Source organism: Fundulus heteroclitus, chromosome 7, assembly GCF_011125445.2.
Source record: "Fundulus heteroclitus isolate FHET01 chromosome 7, MU-UCD_Fhet_4.1, whole genome shotgun sequence".
NCBI classification, from domain to species: domain Eukaryota; kingdom Metazoa; phylum Chordata; class Actinopteri; order Cyprinodontiformes; family Fundulidae; genus Fundulus; species Fundulus heteroclitus.
This window is the reverse complement of record NC_046367.1, coordinates 21,720,396-21,740,930: the sequence shown is the minus strand read 5'-3', so window position 1 is coordinate 21,740,930 and position 20,535 is coordinate 21,720,396. Positions and strand designations below refer to the sequence as shown.

The 20,535-nt window shown below is 39.8% G+C and overlaps 1 protein-coding gene across 1 annotated transcript in view; it reads left to right on the top strand.

Annotated features, from left to right (window-relative positions):
* The window catches only part of myo16 (myosin XVI), a 94,372-nt gene extending 75,052 nt beyond the window's left edge, over positions 1-19,320 (top strand). The window contains exons 21-28 of the mRNA XM_036139749.1: positions 1,702-1,774; positions 5,858-6,010; positions 8,796-8,996; positions 10,642-10,717; positions 13,926-14,122; positions 15,574-15,654; positions 16,608-16,945; positions 19,266-19,320. Of these exons, the coding sequence (XP_035995642.1) occupies positions 1,702-1,774; positions 5,858-6,010; positions 8,796-8,996; positions 10,642-10,717; positions 13,926-14,122; positions 15,574-15,654; positions 16,608-16,945; positions 19,266-19,320 (1,174 nt within the window). The remainder of the gene's footprint in view (positions 1-1,701; positions 1,775-5,857; positions 6,011-8,795; positions 8,997-10,641; positions 10,718-13,925; positions 14,123-15,573; positions 15,655-16,607; positions 16,946-19,265) is intronic.
* Positions 19,321-20,535: the final 1,215 nt, after the last annotated feature.

Genomic DNA, 20,535 nt, shown 5'->3' with positions numbered 1-20,535 from the left:
TTTCAACCTAAGTTCTGCCCTTCAAACCAGTTTCTAAAAATACTAAGTCAGATGCTTTGTCCAGACAGTCCTCTTCCAACAAAGAAGATGATTTTTCCTTCCTTATGTGTTGTTTTGTCCCTTACCTGGGAGATCCGTGACCACGTTCTTCAAGCTCAACTTTCAGAGCCTGACCCAGCTACTGTCCCTCCCAACTGCATTTTTGTGCCTACCTCTGTCCAGCTTCACCTCATCCATTGGTCGCACACTGTCAAGTTTCCCTGCCACTCTGGCATCAGCTGCACCATTACCCTGGTCAGGCCTGCCTTCTGTTGTCCAACCCTTAATAAATATGTGAAAGAATACATACTTTCTTGCCATATCTGTGCTAGAAATAAGACCCATAACCAACATCCTAGTTACCTTTTTCAATCCTTGGCTACTCTCAAATGTCCCTGGTCCCATTTTGCTTAGCACTTTGTCACTAGCTTATCTATCTCCAAATGCTTCATGACCATCCTAATTATCATCAACCATTTCTTCAAGCCTTGCCACTTGATTCCCTTGAGAAAGCTTCTCACATTCCTTGAAGAAAACTGACCTGCTGGTGAAGCATGTTTTCCATCTCTATGGTCTTCCCCAGGAGATCTTGTCTCAGTTCATGTCACAAGTACGAAAGGAGTTTGGTGCTACCCTTTGAGCCACAGTTGCACTCAGTTCTTGTTTTCGCCCCCGGACTAACAGGCAGTGAGTGGAATAATGAAGAACCCGAGGTATGGTTTTACTGTCCAATAAACAAGATATTTAACCCCATTTAAGCCACTGTAAATGCAATTGTACCACAAATAGTACCATTGCCACCTTCACTTGCACTGCCAAACATAACTGTTCTGCTCCTTTTGCTTTATACCAGAGACATTCAGTTCAAATCCACATCTAAGAAATCCAGATACACTGGATCATTTGAAATTGAATCTGTTCTCATTCTCATCTCTCTCCACCTCAAATTTCAACATCCATTCTGTTTGATGTCTCTTTGGTCAGCCCCAAAGCCCCCCCACGCCACCCTCCTCCGACAACCCCACCCACCTTGGACATTGATGGGGACTCTTTGTACTCCGTTTAAAAGATCTTGCAGGACCTCCTTGACTTGACTCCACGTTAATTGCACAATTTGTCACTCATTTGTTGTATATAAATATTTTAGTCCTGGTCCTGGTTTGATTTTTCATGTGGGTCAGGAAAATCTCCAGAAAGATAGCAATACTTTGCATGCATGACTTGGGTGTTTAAGAATGTACTATTAAATGTTTGTAAAAAAAAAATAAAAATAACAGGCCAACACACCCAAAGTCCATAAGGCTTGGAGGTTTTACAAAAACACAATCAAAAACAGCACAGACACTCCAAGGTGCAGGTCATGGGATCCTTGGTGTTGATGTTGTGGACACTTATAACACCCTGACAGAAAACCCAGAATGCATCTTCTGGAATGTGTTTGTGCTTTGCCTTGTTTACACACATACCACCAAATATAATAAATATGTGAACAACACATTCATGGCACTCCCTTTTTTTCAAATGTTGCTGTGTATACACCCTCACAGGCTTTACTGCTGGCTTAGCATCACACAAGACTGAAACTGATCCTTGACATTTAATTCTGTGCCATAATGAACATGTTTTGCATGTTTTTTCTTTCCTTGTTTTATTCCTTTGTAGGGATCCTGCCATGGAAATTGGGATCTTGGATATGTTTGGATTTGAAGAATTTCAAAGAAATGAATTTGAACAGGTGAGATGGTGTATTCCTATTTAGAATTTTGCAATTCAAATTCCAAAATAAATATTGTATAACGATAGGATCCCTCTAGCTTTGCAGAGCTGAAGAATGATCTTGTAATTTTAGTCAAATTGTTGAAATATTTCGAGCTCTTATCTGTTTAAGCCTGAACATTTTTGTTTAATTGTAATGAATGAGCCGAGGTCTGTGGCTGACTGTGGCATGATTTTCAGCTGTCCTCAGATGAACTGACGACTGACACGATGACTGTCTGTGTGCTAGATGTAGGCAGTCTCAATCCGTTCTCTCTCCGTCCCTCTCTCTGTGTCTCTCTCTCTGTTTTTGTAGAGCTTTGACATGGTGATATCATTTTCATCTGACTTTGTGCACAAGAACTATAAATAAAAAGATGTAAAGGTGGAGGAAAAACATATTTACTCCCCTATTGGTTTTCTGAGTTTGCTCCCTTACAAAAAGAGCACTCTTTAAGTTTAATGGTAATTTATTTCCAGTATGGAAATACAGAACAAACTTGACATCTTTCACACATTCCAGCGTACCACAAAAAAAGCAACAACATGCTGTGGCATGGAACTAATTTTACATCTTCCATGTCTGCTTACATGCTTGTATTTCTGCTCCTTTTTAGTGTGTATCTTTATACTTCTTAAGTGAACTAATGGAAGCACATAAATGCTGGAGGTTTTTTCAAAAAGATATTCCTTTCTTGATCCGCTCATCAATCCTGTAGCAATTACTACACATATTAATAGATTTTTCCTCAGCTCGGTAAAAATAGACCATTGGCCCTCCACTAGTCATAGACCTGGTGGTTGTGGATCCCAGATCATGTTTTCGTAAGCTTTTTCTGAATCATTCAGTTGTTTACCAGGTTGTAAAGGTCTTTTTTATAGCATGGAGATACAGGATTTCTGTCCATTTGTTCAAATACCTGCATTTCATTATAACAGCCTCTTCCCAAGTAGCTGTTTCCTGATGATCAGTCTCAACTTCTGAGTCAAGATATTGCATGGAGCTCAAGGCCGGTCATTTTATATTTCTTTCATTTCCCAACAATCAGTCAAAGAGATGTAATCCCGGCTTTGTGTAGATCTAATGCCGTGTCTCTGTTTTCTTTTGAAAGATCGAATTTATCTCCAGGATGGTGGAAAGTTTGGAATTGAAGAAATTGGACTAGTGTGTTGATTACGAAATAGTTAAGGTTAGGAGTATCTATAAATGTCAAAATGGATTCATTTGGTTACAAAATGGGCACATAAATAATCTATGGGAGCCATAATTCTGGTTGTTTTTTAAGGACATAAAATATAGTTTTGTGGGTTGTTTTGTTTTTTGTTTACAATATATTTACCTTTTGTGTTTGTGTGTGACTGTAGTTCATGCAGCTCAAGTGACTTAAGTGCTTAGTGGTTCTATTCAATACGTCCATATCCCCCCTGTTGAGCAGCCTGTTTCTTCCAGCTTTTACTAAAGGGAGACAGTGTTTGTCTTTACTTATGAAGCCTCGTGTGATAGTGGTGTTTTTGTCTGCGTGGGAGTAGGATAAGTGGCTTTACTCATCTGGATGCTCTCCAATCCAAGCGGAAGTGAGGGGTTTGTACAACCTTTTCTTTCCAGGTCATGGAAAGTGCCATATTACCTAAGGTACATTGGAGAAGGATGAAGGCAATAAAATTAGTGAAATTATCTATTTAATTTCTTGATTCAGAGCTGCCTTTTGATGCCAACACACATTATAAAGCAGATGCTGAAGAGAAAAGGTGAGGAGCAACGTTTAGGTCCACAGCCATGAGGCTCTCTTATTGTAGTTATGGCAAATAAGTGATATACAAGCTGTGACATGTTTATACACTCATACACACGCAAATAGAAACTCACAAACACACTTCCCATGCGCGGCATGATCAGAGTTATTAAAGCTTGTTAATTAGACCTGTTTGTCAGGATATGTTGTACCTGCTCAGCAGTTTGCTAATGAGCTAACTCAATCAACCACCTGCTGAGACTGAGCTTTTAATGGGCTAGACTTGCTGGAAGATAAACAATGGACAAGCACGAAGAAAACAAAAACACAACTATGATCCTCTCTTCCAAGATAAATTATACTTGTTTTTCAGAGTGTGGGGGTGGGACCCACAAATTTGGGTCATGGCAACATGGTTGCACTGTTACATGACTCTGAGAGAGGTATGAAAAAGAGGAGCTCAGCAAAATTGTCCCTTAGTCCCACGGGCGGTACTGTGGTAACCTAATAAACAGGCAAAGAGAGGAGTTGTTGAATCTAATTGATCATTTCCTTAAGTAAACTACAAAAAAGTGTGATGTGAGAATTGTTGCCCAAGAACAATCGCTTAACTCTGAGATCATGCTTAATGTATGAATAAATGTATATAAATGTATTTAATAATGTATTTATTACTGCCTGCCATGAACTGCTCAGAGTACACTGCATGTTTTCCTCCCTGGGTTTCACTAGCTCTAAAACACCATATTGATTATGAACTCAGTGAGTTCATAATGGTTTTATGCATTAGGAGTGGCTGCTGGTGAAGATGCAGACCTAGGATGACCTTTATTAAACTGATGAATTAAATATTTACTCAAAAATAATTGAATTAGTAATTTGTGATTAGCACAAAGTAAAAAGAAAAGCCAGCACAAAACTAGTATTTTGATGCCTAAAAAAATAAACATTTGTTATGATTTATCTAGGTCTGATCACTATTAAAGTTATATAGTTTTCAGATTGTTTAGGTTCAGACCTGGTATCATCAAATGTCCTGGCTTATTCAGATGTAGAGAAGCCATTCAAACCTGGTATTAAACTCTCTGTCCATAGTGATCAAATTAAGTTTACTCTCTTTCAATGCAAGTAAACGTTTAATCCATTTTCATAGTGAGCTGCCAGCTGAGTGTAAACCTCTCAACAAGTTCACTGATGTTTCTGTAACATCGATACTTTTTTTGAACAGTGTTATTATTGAGACATCTCTGGGATTACAGGTCCCCTTTTTGTGGTCATTTGTAGGCTGCAAAAACTTTTTTTGTATATCTTCCCAGATATAACATATGTGCAGTGAGGTTGAACAAAAAATGTGGGACTTTACAAAATAGACAGAAAGACAGACCCTAAAGACTTTAATCCAACTTTTTCACTGAGCTTGATTCCTGCAAGTTTCTCTAAATTTTAAGCAGAAAAGAACTTATCTTTACAGTACGCCTCCATTTAGTTGTTTGGATTAGCTGAAGCGGTGCTAGTTTGAACAACACTGGTTACAGACATTTCTTTTCACCCGAGAGCCATGCTGCTGCTTGAGTGGAGTCATGTCAGGTAAGTGGATGTCAATACATCAGTTTATCAGGACAGAGTGCATTTAGGCTCCTGATCCTGTGCAGATACAAGAGTCCTGGATCACTGCCACATGCAGACTGGAGAAAATGGTCCACAATTAATTTTGGTTACATTCTCACCTGTATAGTGCTGCCCAGACACAATTGGATTGCTCAGGTTGTATATTAATGCCAGGTGTGAGCAGAGACTACATTCAGAATGTCGGTGTGTTTGAAAGAAGTCAAGTTTCAACAATGTTGCAGGAAAATATGAGAAGAAAGAAAACATTTAGGCCTTCTGGTAAACCGCTTAAGCTGCCAAACTGATACTTGAGTGCTAAAATCCACACTTCGCATTGACAAGTAACCCTTAAAACATTGGCTCGTAAAAGATATCAGACGCTACAGCTTCAAACCCACTGTAGTGAAGTGACACCTGAGTCTTTCCCTTCAAAAGACAGATTATACCTGCTCACTTTGTCTTTAAAATTGTGTAGTACCTGACAGGAAGGTTCCTTATTGTGTACACAATCCATACTCTGACCTCTTTAATGGCTAATTTGACATTCACTGTTTTACACGAGTAGTCTCTTTACTTCTGGCCCATTGATTGCCACAGCGCGTTATGTTTGGGGTTGTATTTGTTCCTTTGTTTGCTTTCAAAACATTGAGCAGCCTGTCTCTGAGGAACTACACAGCGTGTGCTGGGAAACATGTTTACCGTGTTCTCTGTGTCCATTCCAGCTGTGCGTGAACATGACCAACCAACGGCTGAGGCAGTATGTCACTGAGGTGCTCTTCCAGCAGGAGCAGGCTGAGTGTCTGCAGGAAGGTATCACCACAGAGATCCCCCTCTCCAGTGACAGCCACATCGCTGTACTGGACTTCTTTCTTCAGGTTGGACTTTCATTTGCTTTTAACTAGTCTCCTACAGTTCTGTTTAGGATTGTCACAATATAAACATTTCATACTCGATATCGATACCAAGAAATTTACTCTATCAGTTTTGATATAACCACAATATTATTTGAAGGCACAGGGGTTGTTTTGTAGTTGATGATTACAATATAACAAAATAATTACTTTCTTAATAAGGCCAAAACCACTGACAGACAATTTAGCCCCCATCTAGAGAAATATATAATTTAGGTGTCACGTTATATTAATGGAAAACAGTGGACAAGATATGAGTGTGTTGAAAATCCTTAATGGAACTAGGTCTCTTTGATTCACTTGTACGGTAATTTTATTTTGTTATAATTGCCAATCTATAAGATGTCACTGTGTGCTTCCATTTGCCTGTCAGTTTATTGTGGATACAAATATATTTTACCACTGACGGACAAATAAAGGATCATTCTAAACTAAAATAAATTGTGTTTCAAAACAAACATGATTTGGTGAATACAAAACATTTTCTTTACAGTGCAAACGAGGATCTGGTCCATGCAAACGTATTCAGTATCAGCCATGTACAAATTCTGTCTGTTTGGTAATTTTGCATATTTTCTTTAGTAATCAACTACTGCAGGGCAACAGAGTTGTCAAGTCTCACACACTGAGTATGAGACAGGCATATTTTTATGACTTCAATTACACTCACACCACACGTGACATTTCTCATGCAGAAAAATAACAAATCCCATATGGGTTTTGAGTGATCCGTTCACCTCACTGTTTGTTCAGAACTCAGTCTAACCAGCTCTGCCTTCTTCGGAGATGCTTTGCCTTTTTTTTTTTTTTTTTACACTGCTCCTGTTGCTTTTCAGCATTGACATAGCGCACACGGGTCAGCACCCCCTGCTGACAGCATTACATGACCAGCCGCTCATGGATTACACAGTTAAAGTGTCCTTTTTTTTTTTCTTTCAGGTGTGGTTTGTAAATAGTAAAATTATATTTCGGTTCGACCCACTATGTGCTTAATATAAATCTCGATGCTCTTCAGTTTTTCTGGACTCCCTCGTAGAAAAAAAACATCTTGTTTCTCCTCGCCCTTAGCCGATCACTGAAAAGTGGTGTCTTCACATCAAAACTCTGCTTGATTCCTCTCGGCTTGGCTTTGCTCCTGAGCAGGGTTAGAGAAACCTGGGCTGGCCCTGAAAGATACTGTTTCTGAAATGTTCGCAAGTGGGCATAGAACACACAAAACTGAGGCATGGAAAAGGGGCTTTTGTCTGCTGTGATTCTTTGCTCCAGTCAGGAGCAGAGCATTGTGTGGTGCAGAACTGTGTCTCTCAGTGAGAGACTACTTCCTGTTGGAAACTTTACTGACCTTTTTAATTTGCTCTCAAACATTAGTATTGTAGCATTAGCATGTAGCGAGTAGCATTAGCACGCAACATGCAGCATTAGTGTAGCTAGTCTGTACCATTGTTTGGCATTCCATTTTTCCCTTTCCAGCCATCTCACAGGAGAAAAGTTAGTCTGAACAACACTTTTGTTTTTGTCTTGTTGCCTAAAGAGGGTTGCATATGTTTCTTTTCTGGTTGTAAAATGGTAAATGGACTGAACTTATAAAGCGCTTTTCCAGTCATGCTGACCACCTAAAGCGCTGTACACTGTAGTCATATTCACCCAATCGCTCTCACTAACGCACACACAGTCATACACTGAGACACAGCTCGGTAGGCAACTTGGGGTTAAGTGCCTTGCCCAGGGGCACATCGACAGGTGGCAAGGGGAAGCTGGAATCGAATCCACAACCTTGCGATTGTCAGACGACTACTCAACCCATCAAGCCACAGCCGCCGCACAGTCGCCCCTGCTAACAGGTACTCAACATGTTAGCAGGGTTTAAACTTCCAGCGGCAGCTCATTGCTTTTGTCAGGTGAGCGGCTGTCTCTGTTACTGCAGTACTGCTGCCGGAAGAAGAGCACCAATTTGGGGAATTGAGAAGTTAGTACTGATTTTGATACAAATGAGTATCTTTGAATAGTTCTTTTTTTTTCTCTATTGTATCTCAAATATCGATTATTTTTGCAACCCTACTTTGGTTCCCCTTGATATGACTCAAAATTCTAAGTCTCTTTGCTCTGAGAAAAAAAAGCAGATGTTCAAATTCATCCATCCGTTATCTAACATGTCTATCCCTTGTGGGGTCGCGAGGTGTCTCCAGCTGTCAATGGGCGAGAGGCGGGGACCTGGCGGGAGAGGCGGACCTGTCCACCCTGGACAGGTCGCCAGTCTATAGCAGGGGAATACAGAGACAAACAACCATATTTGCACACATTCACACCTAAGGAGAATTTAGAGAGACCAGTTAACCCACTCATGCACAGGGAGAACAGAAAGGCCAAGGTTAGGACTTAAACCCAGGACCTTTTTGTTGCACGGCATCAGCGCTACCCACTGCAGTACTGTGCAGCCCTGTTCAAATTAAATTTTTAGATATTTGATAACCACAGAAAGTTAATTCACCCTTTCTGATTTTAAACATGAAAGACTGTAGTCAGGTACACTTTAGGTTCATTTGTGGCAATTTATATTTATAACCGCTTCGATCCAAAATAACCACTAAAAAAGGGTGACATTCAGCCCAATTTGTATCAAAAGGGGGACTATTTTCAACTGGGATCAATAGAAATGTCAGACGGACTAATGCTTTCCTCAAAACAAATGGGCTTTGTAAATATTGACCAACATAAATAACATGTGAGCAAATGTTTGTTCCTGCTTCAGAGACCTCAGGGAATGCTATGTGTGCTGGATGAAGAGAGTCAGAGCTTACGGCCCTCGGAGCAGACCCTTTACAAGAGGCTTTCCGCCCAACTGGACTCCAGTTCAATTTGTGGACTTTCTCTCACCACCAAGGATGGCAACGGAAACCCCCCGCCCAAAGACCAGGGTCCAGCCTTCACTGTCAACCACTATGCAGGACAGGTCTGTATGTTTGAAGACAAATGCCCACACAGGTCAATCCTATCGTTATGACCACGGACGTTTCTTTAGGCTCTGCTAAGAACGCCCGGCATTACAATGTATCTGCTTACTCAAACTTATAAATACAAACAGGACAATATTTTCAGTCTCTTACCAACATTGTAATAATACATTTTAATAGATCAAAACAGCAAAAATACGGAAAAAATATCCAGCTTTTTGTGATGGTTGCTAGGATACATTGGGCAGATGCATTCTGGCAGATAAACATCCCTAAAGGGAAATTCAGTGCCAGTCTCCTGTACTGTCTGCTTGAACATGCCTGTGTGGTGTAAATTAGGATTGGGTGATATGGCTTATAAAAAATAATGGCTTATTTATAAAAATAAAATCTCAGATTTTTTTAACCGAATCTGATTAATCAATTTTCTTCTGTAATTTTTTTTTTAACTTTACTTTTTACTCAATAATCTCACCTGGGAGTTGACCAGAATTCAAAGTGGAAGTTATTACGAATTTTTGAAACATACTTATAAAACAGGCCCCTGCCTGCCTGTAAATAATGAAAATATAACACACGTTTGCTGATGCTTGTATTACATATCTAAGAACATGCTTTACTTCACGTTTGTAAATTCACACCAACTTAAAAAGTAAATTAATAAATTATAATGCCTTGTCTTGGAGTAGGTTGACAATAGATTTTCCAAACATTATGTTCAACATTGCATGCTATTACCAAAACAAATTCCCCTTTCAGGGCTGATATAGTTCAAAGTTTCATAGAAGCCCAGGAAACTGGACTGACAAAAAATAAAATAAAAAAAATCTTTATTTTCCAAAACTATATGTTCAGGAGTTGCAAATTCGAATTAATCGCTAAAATTGCTTTATCACCCAGCCCTACAGTAAATAAAGAAAAGTATGTGAGGATATGAACAGAAGAATAATTTTAGACTCTGGGTCAGTTCACCGCTTCAACAATTTGTATCCTCATATAGTACCAGTGTGTTGCCTTTTCTTACCTGTTTTCTTCCATCTTGCATTTGTAAACAAACCATTTCATATCCATAAACTTATATGTGTTGGAAGCAGTCTTGCAATTTCAATTCAGATTCTAATGAATTTCAAATTAAATATCTCAGATAGCCTACTCATCCATATGGTTGGATAGTCTTGTACTGTGAAAACCTGAAAAAATAAGTCAGTATGTTACTTCTGTGAATCTTATGCAAGCCTAAAATGGCCTGACTCATACAATATTTTTTCATGTTCATTTATTAAAATGCAATTTTAAATGAAATCCAAAAATTTTAATTAATCTTTTCTTAATAAAGATATTTTTATTAACTAATTAAAATAGCTCAAATTGAGACAAAGCCGGAACTGCTACATATTAGAATTACTAGTCGGTGTCTCTTTGAAAATAAATATATCAGTTCAATTAAGTTTGAGTCAGCTTCTATTGTCATATCAACTGACTCATTCAAGCACACATTGCATATATCTATGAATCAAGGCTCAGCATGTATTCTCAGTTCTCTCTGTGTTAAAAAAAATGTTGCATACCTTTTTTTGTTGCAAATAGATTTTAAAGCTGAATAGTATTAAATCATCTTACTGTGTGGCTTACTGTCTCGTATAGATTTCATATGACCTCACTGGATCTCTGACCAAAAACAAGGACTTCTTCCCTCAGAATCTCCTGCTTACAATGAAAAGTAAGTATCCAATACACAACAGGCATATGAGCTCAATGTGGCGTCAGAGCTTAAATGAACACAAAGATGGTCTCTTGTTTAAAATTGCAGAACACAAACCCACCCCTTGTCTTAGTGCAGCTACATTTCTATGTGCGCGCTTTAGCCCATATGCAGCAGACACGTCTGTGTGTATATTGTCTAAATAAGCTGCCAGATGTCGGGTGTTGTGGTTTGCAGGACAGAGGCAGCCGTTGTGTGACTGCCAGCTTAGTCTTGCGTCCAGCAACCTAATTGCTATAATTTCCATGATGAGGCTAATCTTCTAAAGGCTAGCCCTTCATTCATGCTTGGCTGGTATTCCTCTGTCTGACAAGTCGATGCGACGCTGGTTTTATCCACATACAGCCACAAACTTGTTTTCTTATGCAGACCCATGAGAACAAAGACTGTGGTGTGTATTTTGATTAAGCCATGATGTTGAATGCATAGAATATTTTTTTCTTACTTCTTAGCATTGTTGAATTGACATTACAAGTATACATGATTTGGTTAAACACAATGCGAGGCACCTTTAACAGGATCAAGAGTAGATCATGGGACCTTAGAGAGGCCAATCCTGGATCTAGAGGACAAGTTCTGAGTAAATCTATTCAAGGTTAAAAGAAAGCACCTGTTGTACATAAACAAAATACATTCCTCTTTTAAATGCTTTTTACTTGTTATTAAAATTGATTGGATTTATTTTCTTCACAGGCTAATGCAGTCCATATAGCCCTGTTTTTTACTTTATAAATGCAGCTCCAGCAGTAAAATCATACTGATTATGTCAACCAGGTGGAACTGCAGATCTGACTTGTATCTCACAAAAGAACAGATTAACATTAACATTTTTGTAAATTTCTCCCCCAATATTTCCATTTTATTTTCATATATGACATCAAATACATTTATTTAAGTTCAGTCATAGAAATAACATATATAAAACTGAGAAAAAAATTATAATTTATCATAAACACGTCACAGAAAACCTTAAATATGAACAAATGAATAGTAACAGAGAAATGCATTGCATTTGTGGTCTAATAGTTTATATATTTTTCCCAGCGTATTTTTATTTTATTTTTACAAACAGTAACTTTAATATATTCTACTACAATTAGAGCTCTTGGGTCTGTTAGCATTTTAAATGAGAAGAATCTATTCATCAACAATGATTTGTGAAAGTTGTTGGACTGATGGTGAAAAAAGAGAAAATAATCCTAGAACAAAATGTGTTGCATCCCACAAGGCTCCAAGTTGGAGCCCTCCTTTACCAGTGTAACAGTACAAAAATAAATAGTAAATTGTCTTTGAGGGAGTCTGCTCCACACTTTTGCTTTTACCTTTAGATAAGATCATTATTCAACCTTTTGTGGGTCTCCAGTCATCTCAGTAAATACCTTACAGCTTTTTCAGAACACGTTTGCCAGAGTACTGACTGGTATCCAGCAAAGACAGATCACATTTTCGTTTTCTTCCATACACTGCTGGTCTGTACTATTTAGACTAACATTTTAAAACCATTTTAATCTGAGTATAACATCAAGTCAGTTAAACCCCAGGAATATTGATCAGGTCAGTTCAGGAGTATTGGGGGGGTTGTTCATCTGGATCAGCTGCTCTGGTGTTAATGAAATTACCATTTGCACTACAGGGGCAACAATAAGACGACCCCAGAAACACGATTAGTTTTGCACATGGAAGACACAAAAATGTTTTCTGTCCTCATTCTTTTCACTACCTTTCAGTAGTTTACATTTGACCAGGCTCGGTGTCACAACTTACAGCTATGAGGACATGGACCCTACAAGGGTTGCACAGATTAGTCCAACTCCACCAGGATGTCAAATCAATGCCATCGCCTGAAGGTTCGCTGTGTCTCCCAGCACAGTCACAAGAGCAAGACCGGTATCTGCTCCGTTGTGCAAGGCCAAACAGGATGAGGACTAGTAGAGCCCTACAAAGTGACTTACCGTATATGTCTCTGACCAAACCATTAGAAATAGTCTTTATCAGGGGGGTCCAAGGGCCCAGTGTCCCCTAGTTGGCCCTGTGCTCACTGTCCAGTACTGTGGAGCTCTGCTGGCATTTACCAGTGAACACCAAAATTGGTAGATGTGGCACAGGCACCAGCACCCTGTTCTTCATTAGGTATCAGGATGAAATCCTTAGATCCATTGTTAGACCCTTTGCTAGTGCAAAGGGTCCTGAGCTCCTCCTGGTACATGATGGCTGGCCTCATGTGGCAAGATTATGCAGGCAGTTCCTAGAGGATGAAGGAACTGATACTGTTGGCTGGCCTCCACACTCTCCTGACCCAAATCCAATAGAACATCTCCGGTATGTCACATTTAGGCTTGTATGCATGCTTAATGCTTTTACGCATGCATACTAGCTAGTGGGGTTATACAAAACACTAACATTTTGAGTCGCTGCAATGACATTTTAGCAAATTGGACCAGCCTGCCGCATCAGTTTTCCAGTTTCATTTTCTCAGTGACTTTGAATTAAGCCCTCTGTTGGTTGATCCTTTTTTATTTTCATTAAATGATGTGAAATCCCTAACATATTACCCATTGCACATGAATCTGGATATCTAGCATGTTTTTCTCTCCCAATGGAGATCTGATATGTTTTCAAACGTTGGTTTAATCATTCTTAATATTAAAGCTTGACCTTTAAATATGCTAAATAGATAACAAAACATACCATGTGTCTATTGTACCATATTAAACATATTAATGATATTGCTTTAACTATTTTAACATGATTTGTTAAAATCAAATAAATGCCACACACACACACACACAAACATACACTCTGTCTTTCTGTATACTTGCAATCATTCACTGGTCTGCCTCTTCCTTAATTACATATTTCTCTTTCTGAACGTTTCAAATCAGAGGCCGTCTTCCCACATTGACACATGTATTGCTTTCTGTGCTGTAGAATGACACGCTCCACCCAGTCTTGTTGTCTCACATATTGTTTAAACGCAGCCCAAACTTCACCATTACTCTTCCTTTCATCCATCTTTTCCTTCATTGTTAAATCTGTTCATATGTTTTTCTTTCCTTTTATTCACCCCTCCCCAACCTCTTTTTTTTCTCCTCCACCTCCTTTCTCAACCAATGCTGTTGCTTATTCTGCACTGATTTTCCCCTGTATGTTGCTTTGTGCCCGGCAGCCAGTGACAACGTGTTACTGCAGCAGCTCTTCCAGTCCAAGCTGACTCAGACTGGTTCTCTGGTGCCAGCTGCCCAGGGCCGCATTGGCCTGAGAGGGACTAAAGCGGCCTTGTTGCTCCAGAGGATGCCATCAGCCTTCCCTGTCAATGCCACGTCTATCCCCCAACAGCCCCGGAGGTACCATGATCTTACCAAGGTAACGTTGCTCATAGTGAGAAGCTACAGGCTGCAGTACCTAATTCCAGCTTCAACACAAACTGTGTCCTTTTTAATGCAGTAAATTTTAGTTGACAATAACCGGTACAGGATTTCACACAAAACAGTCCCCAACCAGTCAATGGAAAAACAGGGGCTTTATTTTTAGTAAAATCATATCTAATTTAAGACATTTCCCACCCAGTGTCTAAATATAATCCTCTGGGAAATTATTTTGTGTGTGTGTGTACGGAAGCATTCATGAGATAAAACCCTTTCCCTGGAATGCACACAGAAAATAAAGTTCGGACTTGTCTGTAAACTTTTCAAATCATTAAATAATAGACACATGTGAAATGAATCTGTTTTAACCAATTAAAGATTGTTTTCTGAGCTTTATGCCAGCCTCTGTGTTTTATGAATGTCGGTGTTTTAGGAAACACAAAGCAGTTGTGTGCATTATGTGAGTGAAAAGGCTATCAGGTTGTGTAACTTCCAGGAGATCCTGTCTGCTGTCTCTGTGGCTCATTAGCTATCTAGAGCAAATGGTTATATAAGACCCCTTTCCCCTACCAGACCTATCCTTAAAGCCTTATACAGCAGATAATGTTGCTTCCCTAATGTGTAAGATTGTAAATAAAACAACATGGGGCATTTGGCTCAGGAATTAACAAGTTCTTTGTTACCGTGTGAGAGGCGGGGTATACCCTGGCAATAGTTGCAGATAATACCCTTTTGCAACCATTTACAAGCTTCTGACATAATTCTGGCTGGATATTTGCCCATTTGTCTTGGCAGAATTGATACAGTTAGTACACATTGTGCTATTTCCTTGAACAGAAATAGTTAAAATAGTTTACAAATTTCCAGGATTATTGAGATAAGGACTTTCCATTGTATTTAAAGTTAGCAAGCTTTTTTGTTCAAAAATGAGTAATCAAATGTGTTTGACATTGTTAATCTGTTAAAACATCTGTGCCTAAGAGTAGACCATTAATGAATGAATCAATTAATTTTATTTGGGGTTATACTGTACATTATTAGCCGTAATTTGTTGCAATCTGTATGGGAAGAATATCAACAAAAACCCAAAACATAGTAAAACTCTCATAGTAAAAGTCGTTTTATATGTTCATAATAATTTCAAACAACTTTAATAAAAAAGGAAGAGCCTGAAGCCTCGATGCTTATTCATGCCTCTCCTAAACAAACATGTGATTGCTCTGCAAAGCAGAATATACAATGCCTGATTATTTAGAATTTTAAAGCTTTTCTATAAACCCTCATTGTGCTACACATTTGCATTTCATCATGAAGCTCATTCTATGACTTGGCTTCCAAAAGTGGTCCAAGATGTCCCCCTGAAAACCAGTTCAACCAGTTAGATGTGTTTATTTATTCCATTTAATCAGCAATTTAATATATACAGCTTTTTTGTCATCCTGTCAACAGATATTGAAGAAAAAAGGCTCAAGTTCTTTCCTCCAACGATTGGAGCGTTGTGGGCCAATTACAGGGGCTGTCCAGCTGAGGGTAAGAGCAATTCCTGTTTCTTTATGGTAGCCCCTTGAAATCTGCTTTCTGAAGCTTCCTTAAACATGCATATACATTAAATATGAGTGTTTAGACCTTCTAGTCCTTAACTGAGTGTATTTATAGTTCGCAGCCAGCATCTGGATCGAATTTTATCTCATTACCAGCACGTTGTTTGTTACAAAACTGAGATTTATTTCAGATTAGGTCTTATCTCACGTCAGCGCATTCGTCACAATAGTCCTCACAGCTTTTGCAACAATGCAGCCCTAAGAGTAGAGCGCTCATAACTTTTTACAGCAACAATAATATTCAGTTTGCAGCGAGCAGCTCTGGCTGCACTGGTGACGCAAGGAGGCTGGGACATGGCTCAGAGAAGCAGTGCCTTTGGTCTGAATGAAACCACTGTGTTGCACAATCAGAGTTGTGGACTTGCGGTTGACGAGACTCCTCCGGGAATGGCAGGGAAGTAGAGAGTGGGCTCAAAAATGATGCTGTACCAAGCCAAACATGAAGCCCGCCGCATGAATGAATGAACAATGAACAACAGCCACTGTGTTCTGTGGGCATGAGTTTCTAAATATGTGTGTTTCTCAAGAGAAATGCCGCTTTTAAAGATGAGGGTTGAGGTGCTGGGTATTGTACCTGAAGTTGCTGAGTGACGTCATTTTGAGGTGTGGCCCCAAGAGCGCAACCAGACTGAAGAAGTGTGTGACCTTGTATGCTTCATCTTGGAGTTCAGGACTTTAGAAAAGCTCAGGAGGAGCAGAGAGCTACTGTTGATCTTGGTTCTTTTGCTGCACACCCAAAAATCTGACAGTGTTATCTCTGGCACTATGTAATGTTCCTCAATAGAAACAGTTTAAAAGAAATCAGAGAAGCCTTTGTTCTATGAATTGCAATTTGTTGCTATTAAAGTTTTACAATCATCTCCCCCTTCTTTCCTTTTTCAGAACTCGCTGTCAGAGATTATGAGTAAACTGCACACCCGCACTCCCCACTTTGTGGAGTGTGTGCGCCCCAACTCCAGTGGTCAGCCAGCCAGCTTCGACAGCTTCCACGTCTCTACCCAGCTGCAATACATCGGAGTGCTTGATATGGTGCGCGTGATTCGCTATGGATACCCCATCCGCCTGTCATTCTCAGCGTTCCTCAGCAGGTCAGTGCTGGAGCGCTACAGTGGCTCGCACATGTGTGTTGACCTTTTCCACGTTTTGTCACGTTACAACCACAAATACAATGTGTTTCTTTTAAATGTTGCATCGTTGAAATTAACAATGCCATGTTTTCTGTATCTTGTTGCAAATAAAATCCCTAGATGTGTCATGCATTGGTATTCAGCCCCCTTGGGTGAACATTTTTTAGAGCCAATCTTTGCTGTAAGAAGAGCAGCAGGTCTTCTCAAGGTCTCATTGCAGAGAAATCTACTGGTACTTGTGCTCTGTCTTCATTGCAAATTAGCTCAAGGGTTTTCAGATTTTGTGGAGAACATGTTTAAACTGCAATTTTAAAGTCTTGCCACATATTTTCATTTTGATGTAGGTGTACATTTTTAATTCAGCCATCTTGACACATTTGGTTTGATCTGAACCATTCCAGCTCTGGCTGGATGTTTTGACTTGTTGGATTGTCAGAAGGTAAACCTCCACTGGGCGTTAAATGTAGGGTGACCAAACGTCCGTATTTCCCGGGACATGTCCGTATTTCACGTCCTGTCCCGGGCGTCCCGGATTTTTTTAGAAAGTGAGGAAATGTCCTGCTTTTTAAATTACCTTCATTGGACCATTAAATTGACAGGCACTAGGGCACTGCGCACAGCGCTGCGTGTGACGTAATCCCTGAGCCGCGTCTGTGCGGGCAGCCCTGTTCTTAATCAGAAGATAGATAGCGTGGATAACAATATCTATCGATCGTTAGACGTGGGGCCTGATAGGAAAAAATAGGGTCGATTAAAAAGTTCGATAGACAGTTTTACTTCCTTGCTACAGTCGGCACGCCGTCACAAAGCACCGCCCTCTCAAACCACAACACAGAGCACGTGAATATGTAGCAGCAAGTAGCGGCGGAGGAAACGGTCCCAAAACGAGGTTTTACTAGTTCGCCAGCCTGATAGAAATAAACAACAGTGATTTGTAAAACTTGCAAGGAACCGGTAAAAGCAGAGTCTGGTAACGCAACCCACCAGTATTCATCACATAAGCCGCTCACACCCGCAGCAGCGCGAGCTGCGCCTCGTCGTCGTCGCGTTCTGTAACTTCTTCCAAAACAAAGCAGGTACAGCAGCTAAACTGGGCTCCCTTCTTTGTGATAAAATGACAAAGCGTCCAAGCGGCATAAGGACATCACGCATGCAGTAACGTGCTTCATAGTGATGGATATGCTGCTGTTCTCTGCAGCTGAAAAACCTGCCACTCTTGATCCGCGATATAAAGTTAAGTTATTTTTGTTAAAAAAAAAATCTGTTATGGTTAAAAAAGGTGGTTGAATAAAGATTTAATTGGAATTCTGTGTTTGTGTTCTTTAAATCAAATCATTTAGCAATATCATTAAATGTCCAGGCAGAGCTGCACATAAAATATGGTTTTAAATATTTTCAATAATTATCGATATTGATCAATATGCCTTTTCTTTTTTGATCGATAAGCTTTTTTTCTATATCCCCCAGCCCTGCCACATACATCTCTATGCATGGGAACACAGATTCCTCCTCCCCCCGCCCCCCCCCCCCCGCTCAAAGGTGTCCTGCTTTTCCCAAATGAAAATATGGTCACCCTAGTTAAATGTCTTTTGCGGCCTTTGACATGTTTTCACTCATAATTTCTATGTACTGAGTCCTCACCAACTGTGCCAAACTTCCCAGTCCCTGCCAAAGAAAAACATCTCTATAGTAGGATGCTGCTGCTACCATGATTCTGTACTGCCATTTTTCTTGACCAAAAAGCTTGAGGTCTCGGCAGCCCCTCCAGAGTTACCATGGGCCTCTTGCCTGCTGCACTGACTAATGCCCTCCTTGACTGGTCTATCAGCTTAGGTGGCTGTCCATGTCTTGGTATGTTGTGCCTTTCTGTTTTTGTATTCAGAGGATGTATTGAAAAGTGCTGACTTCTCAAGCTTGGTGCACTTTATGTATAGAGACCTTTGATATCCCAGTTACATTTTATTTTCGCTGACCAGTTCTGCACTACTTTGTGTTGGTCTATGACAGCGGCACCCAAGTCCACTCCCGGAGAGCTACTATCCTGCAGCTTTTTGATGCATCCCTGCTTCAACACACCTGAACCAAAAGACTGAATTCCTTAATCAGAAGTTATTTGATTCAGGTGTGCATCTAAAAGTTGCAGGACAGTAACACTTAAGGACTTAAGGATCCAGGGCCTATTACATAAGACACCCAATAAATTAGATTGAAGGTTGCGGTTGTTACGTCACACAAAGATAAAAAGGGTCAAGAGTTTGAATATTTTGCAAAGTGTGATAAGACATCAACTGCCTATACCTCTCTATTGGTTTTCCTTTCTCTCCTCTGTTTCCATTCATGAATTTATTTATTTGGGAAGATCTTTCAAAATGGATTGCTTTTTCTTATGTTTTCTTTGTTAATGTGTTCTCAGTCTTCCAGAAACCGTAAAACTCTTCTCAGGTCACTACGGCCTCGGTCATGTGTAGCGTGACAGGCCAGCAAAGTCAAAGCAAGATGAAATTGTAACAGCTTTTGCTTCATCCACACTTGAGTCCAGACCACATGCTAACATGTGAAGAGACACAATAAAAAGTCAGAGCAACCCTTTTATTAGAGGTGCAGTTTGACTTTGAATGTCTCTTTCTGACTATTATGGGAGGCCGCTGCTACTGATGAAAGTCACTGAAACATTTTTCCCCAAGTCAGCCTGACACTCGAGCATTAAAGCAGCCAGTTGTATGTAAGGTCACTTTGTCCTGCATTTGAGTTTTTGGTATTATCACTCCCCATCAGCTGCTTTTTTATATACTTTTATCATTTTCTTTTCACCCAAACAAAAAGAGGGATCCCATGCACCACAATTAATGAAATATTCAATCATTCTTTCATTTGCATCTTCTTTATGTGTTTTACTTATGCTGTTTTTTGTGTTTCTCCTAAACATCGTAACAGGATTTTACTTTAATACTATCTTTTTTGTTGCACTTTCACTCCATCTCTTGAGTTTCTCTATTTCCCTGTCCTTCTGTCTCTCATTTTGGAGATAAAGGGATTAACAGGAACATTCCTGCTAGATAATAAAGGATGACAAAGCTGGCCACATGACCCCCCCCCCCCCATGCTCCCCCCGAAATTTTCCATTCCTCCGCTGTAAGAATCATCACATCACCACACATACATGCACACACACTCTCACACACACACACACACACACACACACACACACACACAAAGTTGCTGGCCTCCAAAAATCAATGTCTCAAAGAGGATCCAATGATGTTTGTTTTTATCACTAACATTAGATCTAACCTAACTTAATGGGGGCATTGAACTTTGGCAACATTCAAAATGCACAATTGCTAATTTATGTTCAAGTGTGTCCTAAAGCAAAACTTTGAGGCAATGGCTTGTGAATGAAGAGAGAGAACGACAGAAGTGTTGTTGGATCACAGAAGACAAAAGTGAGCATAACTTTGGAAGCAAGTCCAAATCAAGCAATGTAGGGATAATTAGAGGAAAGAACCCCAGTCCAGGCAAGTTTCCCAAATGTACTGTTGGCAAAATTCCACTTGATCAATGCAAATGCATTAGTCAGTTTAGATGCTTTTCACACCAGACGAAAATATGCACGGTCTTTGCATGTTCTTGAAGAGGTCTTACTGGGTGCCATTAAAACACAATCCAGTACCTATTGTGCATAG